Source organism: Mandrillus leucophaeus, unplaced genomic scaffold (genome assembly GCF_000951045.1).
Source record: "Mandrillus leucophaeus isolate KB7577 unplaced genomic scaffold, Mleu.le_1.0 Scaffold900, whole genome shotgun sequence".
NCBI lineage: Eukaryota > Metazoa > Chordata > Mammalia > Primates > Cercopithecidae > Mandrillus > Mandrillus leucophaeus.
Window position 1 is genome coordinate 250,124 of NW_012109809.1, and position 18,347 is coordinate 268,470.

At 34.6% G+C, this 18,347-nt stretch overlaps 1 protein-coding gene across 1 annotated transcript in view; it reads left to right on the top strand.

The window, feature by feature from the left end:
* The window catches only part of SLC9C1 (solute carrier family 9, subfamily C (Na+-transporting carboxylic acid decarboxylase), member 1), a 133,333-nt gene that overhangs the window by 49,516 nt on the left and 65,470 nt on the right, over positions 1-18,347 (top strand). The window contains 3 exon segments of the mRNA XM_011969736.1: positions 8,996-9,093; positions 12,696-12,815; positions 16,107-16,302. Coding sequence (XP_011825126.1) covers positions 8,996-9,093; positions 12,696-12,815; positions 16,107-16,302 — 414 coding nt within the window.

The window sequence follows — 18,347 nt, forward strand, 5'->3', positions numbered from 1 at the left end:
AGAGAGAGAGAGAGAGAAAGGAAGGAAGGAAGGAAGGAAGGAAGGAAGGAAGGAAGGAAGGAAGGAAGGAAGGAAGAAAGAAAGAAAGAAAGAAAGAAAGAAAGAAAGAAAGAAAGAAAGAAAGGAAGGAAGGAAGGAAGAAAGAAAGGAAGAAAGAAAAGAAATTCACTCACATTAGCTTAAGTAGAGTGGTTTATTTATGAAGAAATGGCAATTTCACAGATCCCAATGGCAGAAATTGCAACTGGGGTTAAACTTCAGATGTGTTAGGCAATGAGTTCTGTGACATTGCCCATCTCTGGATCCAAGCCAGTTTTTCATGTAATGATGCAGCCAAATCCTCTAATAACTGACAGAAGAGGGTATTATGTTTTCATTCAAATCTTGGCTAAAAATTAGAGAAATTCTGTAACACAGCAGCATACAAACTGTTGGAAATTTTACCTTTTCAAACTAATATTTTATTCCAATATGAAATGTAAATTTAGGGTCAAGAGGGTAATTTTTATTGCTGTTGTTTTAATTGACATATAATTATACATATTTGTGAGGCACAATGTAATATTCCAATACATGTATACATGTGTCATGATCAGATAAGGGTAATAAGCATATAGATCACTTCAAACCTTTATTGTTTCTTTAGGTTGAGAAGGTTCAAAATCTTGTCTTCTAACTATATGAAAAAATACAATAGATTATGGTTTACTGTAATCACCCTGCTGTAGAACACTAGAATTTATTCCTCCTATCTAACTGCAGGTTTGTATCTGTTAACCAACCTACTCCTGCTAGCTCCCCTGTCCCCCTACCCTTCCCAGCCTCTTGGAGCCACTATTCTACTCTACTTCTATGAGGTCAACTTTCATAGCTTCCATGTATGAGTGAAAACAAGCAGTATTTATTTTTCTGTGCCTGACTTCTTTCACTTAACATAATGTCCTCTAGTCTTATCCATGTTGCCACAAATGAAAGCATTTTATTCATTTTTATGGCTCAATAGTATTCTGTTGTGTAAATATACGACATTTTCTGTATGCATTCGTCTATCGATGGGCACTTAAGTTGGTTGCTTATTTTGGCTATTGTGAATTGTGCTGCCATAAACATTCCCCATATATAAACATTGTATTCTAGCCGGGAAAAGATAATATCTCATTATGGTTTTGATTTTCATTTTCCATTGACTAGCGATGTTAAATTTTGTATGTACTTGTCAACCATTTGTGTGTCTTTGAGAAATGTCTATTCAGATCCTTTGTTCATTTTTAAATCATACTATTTGTTGGTTGGTTGGTTGGTTTTTGCTGTTGGATAGTTTGAGTTCTTTGCCTATTCTGGATATTAATGCTTTAGTAGAAGAATACTTTGCAAATATCTTTTTTCATTCTGCAGGTTGTCTCATTATTCCATTGATTGCTTCCTTTGCTGTGCAGTCATATTTTAGTTTGATATAATCTCATGTGTCCATTTTTTCTTTTGTTTCCTGTGCTTTTGAGGTTGTAGCCATGGAATCCTTGCCCAGTCCAATGACCTGAAGTGTTTCTTCTAGTGATTTCATAGTTATGAGTCTTACATTTAAGTCTTTAATTCATTTTGAGTTTATTTTCATATAAAGGAGAGACAAGGGTTTAGTTTCATTCATCTGCATGTGACTATTAATCCCAACACTATTTTTTGAAGAGACTCTTCTTTCCCCAGTGTACGTTCCTCATGACTTTGTTGAAAATCAGTTGGCTATAAATAGGTTTTATATATATATATATATATATATATATATATATTTCTGGGTTTTCTATTATGTTCTATTGGTCTGTGTGCCTGTTTTTATGCAAGTACCATACTGTGTTGGTTGCTATAGCTTGTTGGTTGTAGTATATTTTGAAGTAAGGTATTATAATGTCTCCAGCTATGTTCCTTGCACTCAAAATTGCTTTGGCTACTCGAGGTCTTTTGAGGTTCTATACACATTTTAGGAAGGTTTTCTCTATCACTGGTATTTTGCTAGGGATTGCATTGAATCTGTAGGATTCTTAGGGAGTATGGTCATTTTAACAAGATTTGTTTTTCCAATATATGAACATGGAATGTCTTTCCCTTTTTTTGTGTTCTCTTCAATTCCTTCATCAATCTTTTGTAGTTTTCATTGTAGAGGTCTTTCACTTTCATAGTTAAATGTATTCTCATGCATTTTTGGTAGCTATTATAAATGGGATGTATGCTTTGATTTCTTTTCACATAGCTGTTAGTCTGTAGAAATGCTACTAATTTTGTTTGTTAATATTGTATCCTGCAACTTCATTAAATTGGTTTATCAGTTCTAGGAGTTGTTTTGTGGAGTCTTTAGCTTTCCTAAATATAAGATTTTAACTTACCCTCATTCAGCATGATGTTGGCTGTGGATCTGTCATATATGGTTTTATTGTATTTAGGTACATTCCTTGTATATCTACTTTGTTGGGAGTTTTTATCATGAAACAATACTGAATTTTATCAAATGTTTTTTGAGTCTATTGAGATGATCAAACGGCTTTGTTCTTTCTGTTAATGTGATATGTCATGTGTGTTGATTTGTGTATGTTTAAATATCCTTGCATTCCTGGGATAAATCCCACTTGATCATAGTGTATAATATTTTTGACGTGCTGTTAGATTTTGTTTGCTAGTATTTTGTTGAGGATTTTTGCATCTGTGTTCATCAGGGATATCAGCCTATAGTTTTCTTTTTGTTGTGTTCTTTGCTTTTGGTATTAGGGTAATGCTAGCCTCAAAAAATGAGTTTGTAAGAATTCTTCCCTTTCAAAAATATTTTTTTCTTGGGAGACTTTATATTACTGCTGCAATTTTGTAAGTCTTCATTGGTCTATTCGGACTTCCTATGTCTTCCTGGCTCAATTTCAGTAGGTTTATGTGTCCAGGAATTTATCCATTCCCTCTAGGTTTTCCAATTTGTTGGAGTATAGTTGTTCATAATAGTCTGTAATGATCCTTTGAATTTCTGTGGTCTCAGTTGTTGTGTCTAGTTTTTCACTTCTGATTTAATTTACTTGTATCTTCTCTCTTTATTTTCTTAGTCTAGTGGTTTGTTAATTTTTTCTTATTTAAAAAACAACATTTTGTTTTTCTGATCTTTTGTATTATTTTTGGTGTCAATTTCACTTATTTTACTTCTGATTTTTATTACTTCTTTCCTCGACCTAATTTGGGGTTTGTTCTTGCTTTTTTAGTTCCTTGGGGTGCATAATTAATTTTTTTGAAACTTTGTGTGTGTGGGGGGGGAGGAGGGGGGATGGAGTCTTACTCTGTCACCCAGGCTGGATTGCAGTGGTACAATCTTGGCTCACTGCAACATCCACCTCCTGGATTCAAGCAATTCTACCTGAGCCTCCTGAGTAGCTGTGATTACAGGCGCTTGCCACCACACCTGGCTATCTTTTGTAATTTTAGTAGATACGGGGTTTCACCATGTTGGCCAGGCTAGTCTCAAACTCCTGACCTCAAGTGATCTGCACACCTCAGCCTCCCAAAGTGCTGAGATTACAGGCATGAGCCACCACACCTGGCCCTCTATTTTTTTGATGTAGAAGTTTATTACTATAAATTTCCCTCTTAGTGCAGCTTTTGCTATATCACATAGGTTTTGGTATGTTGTGTTTCTATTTTTGTTTCAAAATAAAGAATTACCTTCTTAATTTTTTTCCTTGATCTATCAGTGGTTGAGGAACATGATTAATTTCCATGTGGTTGTACAGTTTCCAATGTTCCTCTTGTTACCAATTTCCAGTTTTATTCCATTGTGGTCAGAAGAGATACTTGGTATGATTTTAATTTTTTAAAAATTTGGGGGGCTTGTTTTGTGACCTACCATATGCTCTATTCTGGAGAATGATCTATGTGCTGATGAGAAGAATATGTATTCTGCTGTTCTTGAATGAAATGTTCTGTCTATAGTGCAGTTTAAATCCAATGTTTCTTTGTGGATTTTCTGTCTAGAAAGTCCTTCCAATGCTGTGAGCGGGATTTTAAAGACCCAACTATTATTGTATTGGAATCTTTCTCTTCCTTCAGATCTAATAATTTTCGCCTTATGTATCTGAGTGCTCTGGTTTTTGGTATTTATATGTCCTCTTGCTGATTTGATCCCTTTATCATTATATAGTAAACTTCTTTGTCTCTCTTACAGAGTTTTACTTAAAGTCTATTTTATCAGTTATAAGTATAGCTATATAACTACTCCTAATCATTTTTGGGTTCTGTTTGCCAGAAATATCTTTTTTCACCCCTTCACTTTCAGTCTGTGGGTGTCATTACAGGTGAAGTGACTTAGTTGGGTGTCACTTCAGTGTGTAGTTGGGTCTTATTTTTTAATCAATTCAGCCAGTCTATATCTTTTACATGGAAATTTTAATTAGTTTACATTCAGGGTTATTATTAAAAGGTGAAAACTTATTCTTGTCATTTTATTAGTTGGTTTTTTTGGGGGGAGTTTGTGTGTATTTCTTTTTGTTTATCTTTGAAGTTTGGTGTTTTTCTGTAATAATAAGATTTGATTCCTTTTTCTTTAAGATTTGTGTATCTGCTCTATCATTGGCTTTTACATGTTTTTACAATCTTAGTTATTGTTGTTTTGCTTCCAGATATTGGACTTTCAAACATTTCTTGTGAGTCCAGTCTAATGATGGTGAATTCTCTCAGGTTTTATTTGTCAGGGAAACACTTGATTTCTGAAGGATAGCTTTTCTGTGTATAGTATTCTTGGTTGAAAGTTTTTTTTTTTTTTGGTCTTTCATCACTTCAACCATATTATCTTATTCTCTTCTGGCCTATAAAGTTTCTGCTGAGAAATATGCTGATATTCTAATGGAGATTCCTTCATATGTGACTTGACACTTTTTCTATTTTTAAAATTCTCTCTTTGTCTTTGACTTTTGACAATTTAACTATAATGTGCCTCAGAGAATAATTTTTTAGGTTGAAACTTTTGGGGAATATTTGACCTTCCTGGATCTAGATGTCTATATCTTTTCAAAAACTTGGAAGTTTTCTGTTATTACTTTATTAAATATATTTTCTATGCCTTTTCCCATCTCTTCTTCTTAGATTCCCGTAATGATAACATGTGTTTGTGTAATGATGTCCCATAGGTCCCATGAGCTCTCTTGGGTTCTTTGGCTCGCTCGCTTGCTTTCTTTCTTTCTTTCTTTCTTTCTTTCTTTCTTTCTTTCTTTCTTTCTTTCTTTCTTTCTCTCTCTCTCTCTCCTTTCTTTTCTTTCTTATCTATGTATCTTTCTCTTTTTCTCTTTGTTCTTTCTCTTTTGTCTGACGTGGTTATTTGAAAATATCTGGCTTCGAGTTTACAGATTTTTTCTTTCTGTTTGATCTAGTTTGTTATCAAAGCTCTCAATTGTATTTTTTTTTTCATTCGTTGAATTAGCGCCAATGTTTCTGTTCAGTTATTTTTTTTTTATAATATCTATCTTTTTGTTGAATTTCTCATTCACATAATGAATTGCTTTTCTGATTTTATTGTGTCCGCTGAGTTTGCTTAATATCATTATTGTAAATTCCTTTTCAGGGAGCTTCTGCATTTCCATTTCTTTGGGACCAGTTGTTGGTGAACTATTGTGTTCCTTTAACAGTGAGATATTTTCTTGCTTTTTCATGTTTTTTGTGTCCTTGTATTGATGTCTTTAGATCTCGTGAAACACTTGCCTCTTTCAATTTTGTATAGTGGCTTTCATGGGGAAAGACTCACCTGCAGATATGTCCCAAGGTATCAGTTGGGTAGGGTGCATTAGCTTTATACTGGGTGGATACAATAGCATAGCCTCAATACAGTTTCTTCAGTTACAGTCAATGTCATTGATGCCTGTGAGTGCCTCAGTTGCTTAGGCTGCAGAAGTTTGTATGGCTGGTATACCTATGTGGGGTCTGCTCCCTTGTGAATGAGGGAGCTGGCTACGCTACCATGGGTAGAGAACCAGGATCATCTGTGATCTGGGGGAAGTGCAGGGACTGGTCAGTCAGTATCTCTTCTCAGGTGCTACTCCCTTGAGGGCAGTGTTCCAGGCTGATCTTCACTCTGGGGAAGCAAGAGGCTGGTTAGCCAGCAGCTCAGCTCATATGCTGCTATCCTTGAAATTTTGCTTTTTAGTATAGTTAATTTTCCTTGTAGGCAAATCTAGTAAACCTAGGTAATATTTTTTAGGCTAAAGACTGTGATTTATTCATCTGAATGTCTTCAGTGAATCCCACAATGTGTAGTACATAGTAGGCACTCAATTAATATTCACTCAATTAATTAATCTGAACGTCTTTGAAGTATTTCAGGTTTATTATAGGATCTAATAGCTCTTCTATTTTGATAACTCAATTCTTCTCTTCTTTCACTCCTCTCTTGCTGTTTAATTTCCTTTCTTTTTCTTTCTTTTTTTCTTTTCCTTTGCGTGCCTACTTTCCTTTCTTTGTTTCTTTTGTATTGAGATATATATCATTCTTTGTTTACTTCTGTCTGATAAACTAACTTCAAAAAGTATCTAATTTTGCCTTACAAATGATATAAATGTCAATAATACTCTCTAACTTTCTAACTAAAATGTTAACTATAGATGTACTTTTAGATGTACGTTTAGAGTAGCCACATGTTTTCATTTCCCTTTTCTCAATCTACCTCTACGTTCATTTAAAAAAAAAATTGCTTACTAGGCCTTGTACCCATGGCTGGAACATGAATTTAGTTCAATGTTCTGAAACCTCTTTGTGCTCCTCTTCTATTTTTTGAAAAAAGGTTTCTCTATGTTGCTCAGACTGGTCTGAAATTTCTGAGCTCAAAGAATCCTCCTGCCTTAGTCTCCTAGAGTAGTTCCCTTCTTTTTTTTTTTTTTATTATTATACTTTAAGTTCTAGGGTACATGTGCATAACATGCAGGTTTGTTACATATGTATACTTGTGCCATGTTGATGTGCTGCACCCATCAACTCGTCAGCACCCATCAACTCGTCATTTACAGTAAGGAAGGAGTTCCCTTCTTTTCACTTTTATACTTTAAGTTTTGTTTTAATGATTATGCTTATTATTCTTATAAACAAGAAGCCGTTTATAGATATGTTTTATTACATATTTCATTCTTTAATATATTGATATTATAATTTTCACTGATTATTTCCAATAATATTCCCAGTTGAGAATATCTTTGAAATGTATTTTTCAATGGTTTGGCTAGTGTCTCTAGTGTAATTTTATAGAAAAAAAATTGATTAGTAAATATTTAAAGATGTTTCAGACAAAAAAATAGGAGTTTTATCCAAGTAATGATACATTTATATGAAGACAAATGAATGATTTTTATGCAATTAATAAATTAATATTTATGAAATTAAATACAGCTTTCTTTTTTGTTTGGATACCTGTAGAGTTATTTTTATTTCCTTGTAACTTAAAAATGTTATGAGGCCATGTCTTTTAGTCACTTCCCAATTTTAATTTATTTCAGGAAAATATGGTGTTCAAGAACCCACAAAATAAATGAAGGAGACTTCATTTTGAGTCTTGTTTTTATTATTAATATGATATGTGACTAAGGACTTATCTATATAGTTTTTATTCTCCCGATCTATGAAAGGGGAAACTTATGGTGACTGAATAACCTCTTTTTCACTTGTGATATTCTATGTTTTCTGCAATGTACACTCCACGTAACTTTTTGATTTATTGCCTCAAATGTTTGGGTTCTACTATTATATTTTGATCATTGATTTTGTGCTATTATGTCTTAATCAAGAAATCTCACTTTTCAAAGTAGATTGGATTTCTCTACTCTGTTCTCTAGATCCTCATTTCACTTAATATCTTCCTAGTTCTTCTTAATTTTAGATATATTTTCATGCTTATCTTGATTTGTTGATTTGGTTTCTGCATTCCCATTGGGAAAGATAATTTAACAATTAACATCTTCTGGTATCTAATTGCTTTGGTGTTTGTATTGCTAAGCTTTCACGAGATCCATATAATCTTCAGCTTCCTCATTTTTTCCACAAACTACTATTCTTATCTTGAGGATACTAAGAATATTTTGATTTAATATTGTTTTAAACATATTTTAATGATATTTAAGGAGAAGAGTGCTACTCTATCGAATTCCTGTAATTATGGGAAAAGTTTTTTCATCCCACATCCTCAAATGTCATTGCTGTTTCTTTCTAGTATTTCCCCCAAACAAAGCAGTGTTTAATATTCAAAACTGATCATGCAGAGAGAATCCCTGCTGCAGAACCTAGAATTCTTTGGTCATATAATAAATTTCAGTTAAGGAAGTTGGTCTACACAGTGATTCTCAACAGTCTTCAGCACATGGATGCCAGGAACAGTATCAGATACTGGTTTCCACATCATCAGACATAGTCCCTGAAGCTCAGAAGGCTCTTTACATATGTATTGAATGAAGAAGTGACTGCATTCTGCCAAACAGTAGCAGTCTCTTATTATAATATTCCTTATAAATTACAAAATTTTCTATAAATAATTATATAAGTTACAAAGCTATAGTAATTTTAATCCTTATCACAGATGAGGCAGCAGAGCCTTGTTGCAGAAATATTTGAGAAAATTCAATTAAATAAAGATGTGTAGTAGGATTTTTTTTTTACTGTAGGGTTTCTCAGAGCCTTTAATATTCATTATTAACTTCTGAGATGTGGATATAGCTTGCAGCAGTTCCCAAACTCATTTGCCAACAAGTTCAATTTATTTTTTGAAAACCTAATTCCATGTCTAGAAGACCTCTAGTTTCCTTCAGAACCAGTGTGGCTCCACCCAAAGCCAAGACCTACCTTATCCAGTAATCTTATAATCTGAACTCCATAGAAAGATTCTTTTTACAAACATATTAGATTGAGTGTTTTTACTTCTTTATCACACATTTTTTCCCATCAAGATTGTAATAAGTAGTCATTGCTATTCATGCTATATAATGACTTGAATTAATATTTCTTTTAGGCAAGCTACCAGAGACAATACAGGAATGAGATTCTGTCCCAGAGTGCTGTCCAGGTGTTGGTAGGTGCAGCAGGAAGTTTTGGTGAGAAGAAGGGAAAGTAAGTATGTTCTCAAGAGATGGCTTCTATTCTAAGCCACAGCATTTAGGAAATTACCCAAGTGAGTTTTCTTGTTTTTGTCTGATAACTTGGCTCCCTCTACTATTAACATTAATACCCTAGTATTACAGAAGAGCTGCCTGCTCTGTATCCCACCCTCAGGCCAGACTATCTATTTTCAGTTTCCCAAATTTGCTGCATTCATTCATACCTCTATGATTTTGAACAAGCTGTTCCTTCTGACTGAAACTGTCTTTGGTTCTTTGTCCTCCCGCTGCCAAAAAGTAAGCTAGGGTAAAGAACTCTTCCTTTTAGACAATTTGAATGCCAGACTAAGTAAGGGTGAAGCCTTCCTTAATCCCTCCAGGTACATCTTCCCCAATACATAGGTATTACTTCAACATCTTCTCTTAATACTCAGCACACATTTGTAATCTTATAGTGATTTCTTTAGATATAGGTCTCCAAAATAAGCTTGAGTACCTCAAAATTAGTGTTTTGGGGGGTACCCTCAGATCATCCCCTGTGGAGGAATGCTAGATCTATGATTGGGCAAAGAGAGGGGTTAAACTGCAATGCAATTGTAACAATGTCCACCCAGACATACCTTCTTGTTCTAGACAACAGTCCTGAAGACACCAAAATTCCCTGCTTAAATTATCCTAAGCTTATTTTCAGAGTCTATTTGGGCCTCTACTCCTGGTCCATCATCCCATGAGCAAACCAGGTCTTTGGTGTGCATACCCCTAAACCTGAAGGATGTGCCAACCTTGTGTTAAGTCACACTTATAACATTGTGGTACACTGAAGGATAAAGTTAGATGTTAGAAAAGAAGCAGCCAGAAATTAAGGCATATTTGCATTTCATTTCAAGTACAGACTTTCAAAGTAACTAAGAGTTTTCATTTTAAACCTAGTCATACAAATCATTATGACATTGTATGTGTCATGATAGGAAGATGAAATATATCTTATTTAAAATATTGTTTCCTTGATTTATAATGCTTGAATATTTTCATCTATGGTACCAGGGTCTCCATTTGTCCTTTTGATCCAGGTCCTTCTAATGCTTTAGGTGACCAAGTAAAGTTGCGGGAGTTGAAAGAGAGGGCTGGGCAAATGTGATCAATTCAAAACAATATCATGCATATTTTAAAGAAGAAAGGTGCACATTGTACAGTGGAAGTTTTTAATAAATGACACAATAAAAAGCATCATTAAAATATTTTCCAGGAGATGTTAATATAAAAATAAAACAACAGGCTGGGCATGGTGGCTCATGTTTGTAATCCCAGCACTTTGGGAGGTCAAGGTGGGTGAATCGCCTGAGGACAGGAGTTCAAGACTAGCCTGACCAATATGGTGAAACCCCATCTCTACTAAAAATACAAAAAAATTAGCCAGGCATGGTGGCATGCGCCTGTAGTCCCAGCCATTCAGGAGGCTGAGACAGGAGAATTGCTTGAACCCGGAAGGCAGAGGTTGCAGTGAACTGAGATTGCGCCACTGCACACCAGCCTGGGCGACAGAGCAAGGCTCTGTCTCAAAAATAAAAATAAAAATAAAACAACATAGAGCAATTCAGCCCACTGCCTCGATTTTTTTCTCTTTAAATGTTCCACAAAGGCAGAAGCAACATATGACTATGAAGGCAAACTTTGGAATGTATTACATTTTTTATGCATACATGTAACAGATATACATTAAATACCAATATGTGCAAAGCTATATATTATCAATATATGCCAGTCACTGTAGGGAATATTAATATTAGCAAAATGGTATTCCAGCCCCTAGAGAACTTTCTATTGATTATGCTTATATTCAGTTCTTGCTTCTTTGCTGAGCTGCCTTGGAGTTGATTTTACCATTTGCTAATTATTCCTATCAGCGCCTCATGTGTCAGGGTGACCCGTGGCAAGAAAAACAAGTCTAAGAAAAGAAAGAGTGGAGGGTTTAAAAGGAGCACCAGGACCTATGCTAAGTGCTTGTATAATTGCCTAAAAAATAATCTTTTGAGCACATAGTTTATTTTTATTGAGTGCCATACCGGGTACAGTTTTAAACACTTTACACGTATTAACCTATTTTACCTCAGAAGAATCTTATGAGATAGATGCTGTTATTATATTCACGATGCAGATTTTCTTTCCTAGGAAAGAAAAGCAAAGAGAAACTAAATAACTTATGCAAGGTCGTTTGACTCATAAATTACGGAGTTGGGATTCAAAGCCAAGCTGCCTCACTGTCTAGTTAAATAGATCATACTGTTCCCCTAAATCAGGACTAAACAGTGAACACATTGATAGGAATTCAAGAGCCTGAATTACTTAGTAATTTGTGCTGTAAAGTGTCACACATAGATATCACAATGAGACTATATTAAATGCTTATTTTTGTGGGTCCAGGGGGCCCTCTCGTTTATTATCTCTGTGGCAACACTTACCACATTTTACTGCAATTGGTATTTACATGTTTCATCCCACTAGTCTGCTGGAGCCTTGAGGGCAGACCAGTATTTCTTTGTGGTTTATCTTTAGCATTTAACAACCATAGCAGATGTTGAATAAATATTTTTTCAATTATAAATGAAGCAAGTCATATATACATTCAACATTTTCCATTTATTTACCACATATTATATTGAATTACAGATAATTGAATGACTTCATTCTTTTCGATTACATTAGTATCCCTGTAGTAAGATAGATAGATAGATAGATAGATAGATAGATAGATAGATAGATAGATAGATAGATAGATACACAAGTTTTAAAGTAAGAACATTATAATTCACGGAAAGGGCGAAGTTTACCTTTGAACTTAGGTTTCCAATGCCCTTCCATTAAGCCACATTATAAGGTAGGGCCTCAGACCCAAGGGCAGAGCCTTACTCTCCTTCTGATCATGATAATGAAAGTATCTGGTCAGCAGAAGGTAAATTCCTTGAAAAGCCAAGGAGATTGGCTAAACAAGACACAATCATATACACAGATCTGAGCTGTCTCAGTTTAAAAAAAAGCCAGCAGAAAGCTACAGAAAACTTGGGACAAGGGCTACCAAAATTATACTGAGCTCTTATAACCAGTGACTTCTCTGAGTTACCATTTAAACTCATTTTTAGTCATTCTAAACCTTACTACCTGCTTTGAAAGTGAAGACAAAGAGATGGGAAGATGTGTGATATGAGTTGGATGCCTTATACATGCTTTCCCATTTAATTATCCCAGCCTAACATCGGTATTTTTATCCTTACTTTGCAGATTAGCAAGAAGTAAATGAGGTAATGTGTCCATTGCCATACCAGACAATGGCGAGTCTAACATGAAAACCCAGGTGTCTGAATCCCAAATATTTGAAACATAGTATGTTTTCTGTCCCTGAACCTTGAAATCTCCATTATTTTCAACCATATATCTCCAATTTTTAATACTCTCTGTTTAACCAGTGAGCCTTACAATCTAGCTTCATGAACTATGCCCATGAAAATGTCTTAATCCAGCCATCATGGCACAAAATAGTCTTCCTGCTTTCTGACAGTACAACATTAAACTTATTTCAAAATGTTTAAAGCATGTTTGAAGATTTCTTTCTTTTTTTAGATGTATGCGTCTTGAGACAATAAAGAATTATTCCGAAAGCCAAAAAACAATTACCTTTACTAGAAAACTACTTCTCAATTGGGTGTATAATACCAGAAAGGAAAAAGTGGGCCCATCAAAGTAAGAGCTTTTCAACCTTATAAGAAATGCTATTATATTCACTTGAAATTCCCTGCTTATTTCTTTTAAAATTGTATCCTGAATATTTTGCAAAATATTTTGAGTAATTTTACAATGAAATTTCTTTTTAAAAATGTTTGCATATTTTATTATTTGAAAAATGGCCTTATTTACAGTCATAGAAAATGCTCACAAACATACCTAAAGTAAGAAAACAAAAATAATTTGTATGAACAAATTCACCTTTTATACCTGTTACTAAATCAGCCTTGAAACTCACCACAAGTTTTGGTACCACCATAAGTTGTTAGAGTTTTCATAAAAAATCATAGGAGATTATGGCATAATCTAAGAGAAAAATGATCTGGCCAGCATCCACTGTAAACCTTAGCTACATCCTTTTAATTTTTTATTTTAAAAAAAATAAAGGGTTTTTTTTCCTGTCTTTACAGTTGATTTAAAGCTTAAAGTGGGTGGTAGCCATCTCAGAGGAGACTGATGAGTATCCTAGGGCATAAAGAGCTACAGAATGTTTATTAGAAATGTGAGGGTCAGTCACCACCCTAAATTTCTTATGTACATTTATAAAGTTACTTGAAGAATAAAAAAGACAGGAATAGTATTCTCTTTTTAATTGAGGTAAATTTCACATACATAAGTTAACCATTAACCATTTTAAAGTGTACAATGTAGTGTTATTTATTAGTCCAAAAATAAACTGCGTATTCATTAAGCAGTCATTTCCCATTTCCCCTTTCCACCCTTCTCCTGGAAAGCACCAGTCTGTTTTCTGTCCCTGTGAATGCATTTATTTCAAATGTTTCATATAAATGAAATCATCACTATGTAGCCTTGTGTTTCTGACTTCTTTCACTTAGCATAATGTTTTCATCCACATAGCAGAATGTGTTAGTAGTGTAAGGGTCATCCTCTTTCTAGCATGTATCAATATGTGATTCCTATTGAAGGTTGAATAATGTTCCATGGTAAATATACCACATTTTATTTACCCATTCATCAGTTGACGGACATTTGAGTTGTTTCTGCCTTTTGGCTATTATGAATAGTGCTGCCATGAACATTCATGTGCAAGTTTTTATTTGAATACCTGCTTTCTATTCTTTTAGGCATATCCCAGGGGTAAAATTGCAGGACCGTGTGGTAATTCTATATTTAGTTTCTTGAGTAATCACCAAATTGTTTTCCACAGCTGGTATATAGTTTTGTTATCAGGAAATATAAGTCCTTCAACTTTTCTTTTTCAAGATTGTTGTAACTAGTTAAGGTCCCTTACAATTCCATATAAATTTTAGATTGTCTTGCTTGTTTCTGCAAAATAAAGAAAAAGGTCGAGATTTTTATAGGATTTAATTTAATCTGTAGATTGCTTTGGATAGTGTTGTCATATTATCAATATTAAGCCAATATTAATCTAAACCATGAACATGGGATGTCTTACCGTTTATTTAAATCTTTAACTTATTTTGGTAATGTTTTGTTGTTTTGCGCATGCAAGTTTTAGGTTAACATTAATCGTAACTATTTTGTTCTTTTTGGTGCTATTTTAAATAGAATTGTTTTCATAATTTCATTTCAGGTCAGTCCTTTCTAGTGTATGGAAATACAATTGATTTTTATATATCAATTTTGTTTCCTGAAACTTTGCTATTTTGTTTATTAGCTCTAGTTGATTTTTGCAGATTCTCTAGGATTTTCAGTGTATAGGATTATGTCATCCACAAATAGAGATTTTACTTCATCCTTTTCAATTTGAATTCCTTTTTTTTTTTTCTTAGATTCAAAGGAAAGAAATATAGCTAGGGACAAAATGAATGAGATCAGTGACTGCAAATTTAACCATAAACTTAAGCAAAGGTAACCTCCAGTGCCATGCTTTGCCAAACATGGTTTTGCTGCTGGGAGAGATCAAGAAAAGCAGCCTGGAGTGAGGACAGAGAAGGGCAGAGGGGTTACCACAAAGTTAACAAGGCTTAAACTCTGTGGCTCCCATTACAGAGGAACTGCCAGAGGCCTTGGAGGGCCCTGGCAATGTGAGCACGGATTATATATTACTGCACTCATAATTTCATCATCTTTTTTTCAAAGGGGATCCAAAATTGTAAAAGCTTCTGGGCCATGGCATAGATGTACCTTTGAGAATGAGAAAATGATCTGGTACTTACCCAGTCTTCAATCAGCAGTTAATTAATCATTATCATGCAAATTTTTAACAACAATAGTGTATTATTATACTACTTGAACAATTAAAATATAATTAAAATATTAAAAGTAAATCTTTTTTGTACATTTCTACTCTCCATCATATTGAGTATGGAAGCTATTTTTCAAAGCATATACATTAATTTAAATTTTGTGATAAAATCTGGATCCATATATTCCACCACCATCCATCCTAGGCTTTGATCCCAGTTTTACACCTTGACAAGAGAAGATGCTCATGATACATTTTGAAGAGGGAAAAATGCAGGTTACAGAAAAATATGTGTCATATAACTTCTTTTATGTTTATAGATAATCATTTTATAAAAATAAAAAGTTGGAACAATATTCAAAATAATAGTATTCATCTCTGAAAATAGGAATTATCAAAAATTAGAAAGTATTCTCTTTATTTAAAAAAAAAATTTTTTTAAATAGTTTGAATTTTTGAATTTGAATTCTGAATTTTTCCTGTGTTATACCAACAATATTTCTATTAAAAGTAAAAAGAAAAAGTGAATGAGATTTACGGAGGGAGAGAAAGAAAAAGGAGAAACCAGACTCAAGACAGAGGAGGATCAGTGGAAGAAATTAAAAGGAAAATTTCTGAAGCAGGATGCCAGAACGTATTAGCTAGTGGTGGCTGCTTTCAGAATTAAGGAGGGCTGGCCGGGCGCGGTGGCTGAAGCCTGTAATCCCAGCACTTTGGGAGGCCGAGACGGGTGGATCACGAGGTCAGGAGATCAAGACCATCCTGGCTAACATGGTGAAACCCCGTCTCTACTAAAAAAAATACAAAAAACTAGCCGGGCGAGGTGGCAGGTGCCTGTAGTCCCAGCTACTCGGGAGGCTGAGGCAGGAGAATGGCCTAAACCCGGGAGGCGGAGCTTGCAGTGAGCTGAGATCTGGCCACTGCACTCCAGCCTGGGTGACAGAGCAAGACTCCGTCTCAAAAAAAAAAAAAAAAAGAATTAAGGAGGGCTCTGTGGCTGTTGATAAGCAGAACAGAAATGAGTGTATATGAAAATCATTTTAATGTAAACCTTTTAAAACTGTCTTTTTATTTTACAGATACTTCTTTTTTCATTTATGCCATACAATAGTATTTACTGAGGAATTTGAACATGTTGGATGCCTTGTGATATTAATGAATATATTTCCTTTTGTAATCTCTTGGATATCCCGGTTAAATGTAATCTACCGCAGAGAATTAAAACACACTAACTACTGTTTTCTCACACTTTATGTTCTAGAGGCACTACTTAAGGTAATCTAAAATTTATGTGTGTATGGAAGTGTGATATGTCTGACAGGGAGATTTCCTAGCCTTGTTTTTCAACACTAGCAACAGACAATTTTCTGAAGGCGTGTGTGAATTTCTTCCTCACATCTCCAAACTTTAATTTTTGAAAGTGATTTTTATAGTAACTCAATAGATAATATACATACTTGAAGCACTGATTTCGTATTTCTGAAATAAATTTTAAAATGGTGTGTGTCAAAGGGACGCAAAGTGAGTTTAAAAGGTATTGGCAATGTTCTCAGTCTTAGCAATGTGGTGAGTACTTGAATGTTCGTTTTATTATTTTTACACTGGATAGATATTTTTATATCTATCTAGTATGATAGAGTAATACACAGAGTACCATGGGAACAGACAGAAGGAGCTTCTTATGCGGAATAGTAGGGTCAGAGAAGGAAGGTATTCAAGGGAAAGTGACACTTCAGTTGAATTTTGAATAATGTATAGGTGTCAGAAAAGAGAATAAGCATGAATACATTGCATAATAAACAAGAACAAGGGAAAACATAGAAGCAACACTATGACATGTGTGAGGAATACCACTCCCAATGACTGAAGCTCAGGAATGAGTTGGTCAGAGTGGAGATTGGAGAGATGTTAAATGTGTTTTCAAGATACGGAAAATGAAGGAAGAGACATAGATGTGAATTAAATAATAAAGGGCAGGCCATGCTGTCTCATCTACTTTCGTGACATCAACTGTCATTCATAGTCTAATGACTCCCAAATTCATGTCTATAGCTCAAATTTTATCCAGAGCCTTAGATTATATAGGTAACTGCTGACTAGATCCTTTGGACAAAGTACTGTGCAAACATTACAAGCAGCATACTGAGAAGAAATGTGTCTTCTCTAATCCTACTCTCCCTTCAGAATTTCAATGAAGACCCAATTTCCCAAGCTGAAATCTACAATCATCTTTGAAACCTGCCACTTTCTTAGCTATAGTAGGTTTCAAGAAATCATTTTTTGAAATATACAGAAGGACTGACTGTATGAAGTATCACAAGATAGTAGGAATTTTGACTATTTTTTCCCTTGGAATAGATGCTTCAGTATTTTAGCTATTTGATTTCAAATTAGTATGATCATTTACTAGTATAAATATATATTTTAACATGTCTAAATTCAAATTCTTCTTCTTATTATTATTATACTTTAAGTTCTAGGGTACATGTGCACAACGTGCAGGTTTGTTACATATGTACACATGTGCCATGTTGGTTTGCTGCATCCATTAACTTGTCATTTGCATTAGGTATTTCTCCTAATGCTATCCCTCCCCCATTCCCCCACCTCACAACAGGCCCTGGTGTGTGATGTTCCCCACCCTGTGTCCAGGTGTTCTCATTGTTCAATCCCCACCTATGAGTGAGAACATGCAGTGTTTGGTTTTCTGTCCTTGTGATACTTTGCTGAGAATGATGGTTTCCAGTTTCATCCAAGTCCCTGCAAAGGACATGAACTCATCCTTTTTTATGGCTGCAGAGTATTCCATGGTATCTATGTGCCACATTTTCTTAATCCAGTCTATCATTCATGGACATTTGAGTTGGTTCCAAGTCTTTGCTATTGTGAATAGTGCCACAGTAAACATATGTGTGCATGTGCCTTTATAGTAGCATGATTTATAATCCTTTGGGTATATACCCAGTAATGGGATTGCTGGGTCAAATGGTATTTCTAGTTCTAGATCCTTGAGGAATTGCACTGTCTTCCACAATGGTTGAACTAGTTTACACTCCCACCAACAGTGTAAAAGTGTTCCTATTTCTCCACATCCTCTACAGCATCTGTTGTTTCCTTTTTAATGATTGCCATTCTAACTGGTGTGAGATGGTATCTCATTGTGGTTTTGATTTGCATTTCTCTGATGACCAGTGATGAAGAGCATTTTTTCATGTGTCCATTGGCTGCGCAAATGTCTTCTTTTGAGAAGTGTCTGTTCATATCCTTTTGAGAAGTATCTGTTCATATCCACTTTTTGATGGGGTTGCCTTTTTTTTTTT